This window comes from Myotis davidii, unplaced genomic scaffold (assembly GCF_000327345.1).
Source record: "Myotis davidii unplaced genomic scaffold, ASM32734v1 scaffold149, whole genome shotgun sequence".
Taxonomy (NCBI): Eukaryota; Metazoa; Chordata; class Mammalia; order Chiroptera; family Vespertilionidae; genus Myotis; species Myotis davidii.
The window spans coordinates 4,539,296-4,541,824 of NW_006352194.1; the positions used below are offsets into that span (position 1 = coordinate 4,539,296).

The window sequence follows — 2,529 nt, forward strand, 5'->3', positions numbered from 1 at the left end:
TCCGTGCCACAGTCAGGACGCCCCCGCGACACCGGGATACACAGACCCGCCGGGAGAAGCCCCGGGTGCACACAAGGGTCGCGTCCACCTGCACACTCACTCTTACACGCACGACTCACACTCACTCGCCTACACCCGCCCAGGGACCCGCTCGGATGCACACATACTCCTTCACCAACAGAGGCTCAGAGACCCGCCTAGAGGCGACCTCAGAAAGCACTCCTCGGTGAAAACGCTCATGATGGGCATGAAGGGGGCACCCTGGGTTTAGAGTGCAGTGGTCTGGAGCACTAGCTCTGGGCATTACATCCTGACTGTGCCGCCCGGGGCAAGTGTCTTAACCTCTCTGAGCCTCAGCCTCCATGTCTGTGAAACAAGGACAATAGAATCCGAGTCCCAGGGCTGTTGTGCGATTTATATGCAAGGACGCAGGTACAGTGCACCGCCTACGCCAGGCACACAGCCAGGAGGCTGGCAGTGGCAGCTGCTCTGGGATGGTGGGGATTACCACTCCCTGCTTCTCCCCCCTTGCCTTTCCCCACCTCCCCTTCCATTCCCAGGAGTGGGCTTTCATCCTGGGAAAGCTGTGGGGGGAGGGCAGGGACCTGGGGATCCCTCCAGGTGTCAACGCCCCCCCGCCCCAACCCCATGAGTTCCTCATGGGCCAAGAGGTCCTGGAAGCGGATAAGAGGTCTGCAGCTCCCAGGGGCTGGCCCTCGAGCGGGAGGTGCCCCCTGGGGACACGTCTGATGCTACCTCTGACTTCTATTACCCCTGACCACACTCCCAGCTCCTGCGCTCGCCAGGGAAGAGCTGGACCCGCGGCTGGAGGTTAAAGGATGATAAAGGCTCTCTGGGGAGTGTGCGCCATGCGCCAGGCCCTGCGCTAGGAGCTTTGTAAACTTGCTCTACTTTAAGCGTCACAGGGCCCTGCGGGCAGGTGCAGCTAAGGAAACTGAAGTGCAAAAAGGCCCTCATTTGCCTTAGATCACACCGCTGGGTAAATGCTCAGACCCAGATGCACTGGACTCCAACGCCCACTCTCTGCCATGCGTCTTGGTTACAGAAGGAGAAAGACAGCTCCAAGTGGGAGCCCTTTCCCCACAGCTCAGATCAACGGTCTCAAACCGGGTAGTAAGCCCCTTGTTACCGGGGGCATTCAAGCCGACACTGGGTGGAGACTGTCAGGGATGCTGTGAAGGGGTGGGGGGACAAAGGGAGCAGGCTGCACGAGACCCAGATAAGCGAACGCAGATGCCTGCGGGAGACAGGCTGGCCCCCTGATGGAACCTGCTCGGGGAGTGCTCCGGGCTCCAGACAACACTGCCGTGGGGACGGGAGCCCAGTTTTCTGCATTTTCAGGAGAAGTTTATGTCTTGATTTTTTATGTGGTGTCTCCTAATATTTACAGTTGGCAGCAAATGCAAACATTGTAAGAACACTGTAGTGTGGGCAAACCCGTGGGTGGAGGGGCGAAGCGTCCCCAGCTTCCCCATCAGGGCCAGACTCTCCATCCTTCCTCTCACCTCCTCTCATCGAATCCCTAGGAAGTAGGGCTTTCACCCATTTTAAAGGCACAGAGACCGAGATGCCTGAGGACTGGCTAACGAGTGGGAAGCAGGGACGGGTCTGTGCTGGCTGTGTCTCATGTGTCTCCTCTCCCCGCTGGATTCCCAGCCTCCTGAGGGCAACGTCCAGCGCAGGGTCCCGGCAGGGTCACGCGTGGTCCTCCTGGTGCCCAAGGTGTCCTGGGAACCTTCGCTGAACGGCAGGGCGATGAATGAGCAGACTTCCAAGAGGCCCACAGTTTGAGGGCTGGACTGCCGCACAGGTGTGCTAGCCAGATCTGCTAAGTGGCCGTGACTTCCACTCTCCGAGGGCTGAATCTGAAGAGCACTCACCGCTCCCACCAGCACCTTGACACTGTGGGTCCTCGGGTCCTCGTCCTCCTTGTAGGAACAGGCAAGGGGGGCGGGGGCGGGGGGCTGGGAGGAGCTGGACTTGGCCAAGCAGGGCAGCCCCTGAGCCAGTCCTGCCCCCACCTCCCAGCCCCTCCCCCGACCCTCGTCTCTCGCTTCTGGGAGTGGGAAGGGGAGCTGTAGGGGACATCAGGTGAGCCCCACCACATGTGGCCTCTCCCAAGAGTGTTTCTTCTCTTCCCAGCTAATAAGATAGGACCCTTTCCTTGAAGTGCTTCCAGGATGGAGGGAGGCAGCCTCAGTTTTGCGAACTATAAACGTGAGGCTACGCCACCAACTCAGAGAGGTGCTGGTGGCTCAGGCGAGTTCCCCAATGCAAACCTGCTTGGGGACCTGGGCAGAGACGGTGCTGGAGGGCATGGCTGTAGTTTCCAGGACGGGGTGCTGGGCACTTCTGTACCAGAAGGGATGGCCTGCGCAGGGCACCAGTTTGATAGAAGAAATGGTGCTGGCAGGAAAGATGGGTGAGTGTGAGTGTGCAGGTGGGAGCGGTGGGTAGTGGTGAAGTCCACTCAGCCTTCAGCCACCCTCCCCCTGCCCTGGAAGCCTC

The 2,529-nt window shown here is 59.9% G+C and overlaps 1 protein-coding gene across 1 annotated transcript in view; it reads right to left on the minus strand.

Annotated features, from left to right (window-relative positions):
- Positions 1–2,339, minus strand: part of EPHA8 (EPH receptor A8) — a 37,273-nt gene extending 34,934 nt beyond the window's left edge. Inside the window, exons 1-2 of the mRNA XM_006777659.2 lie at positions 2,301–2,339; positions 1,757–1,949 (exon numbers count right to left, since the gene is read on the minus strand). Of these exons, the coding sequence (XP_006777722.1) occupies positions 1,757–1,949; positions 2,301–2,339 (232 nt within the window). The remainder of the gene's footprint in view (positions 1–1,756; positions 1,950–2,300) is intronic.
- Between the last annotated feature and the right edge of the window lie 190 nt (positions 2,340–2,529).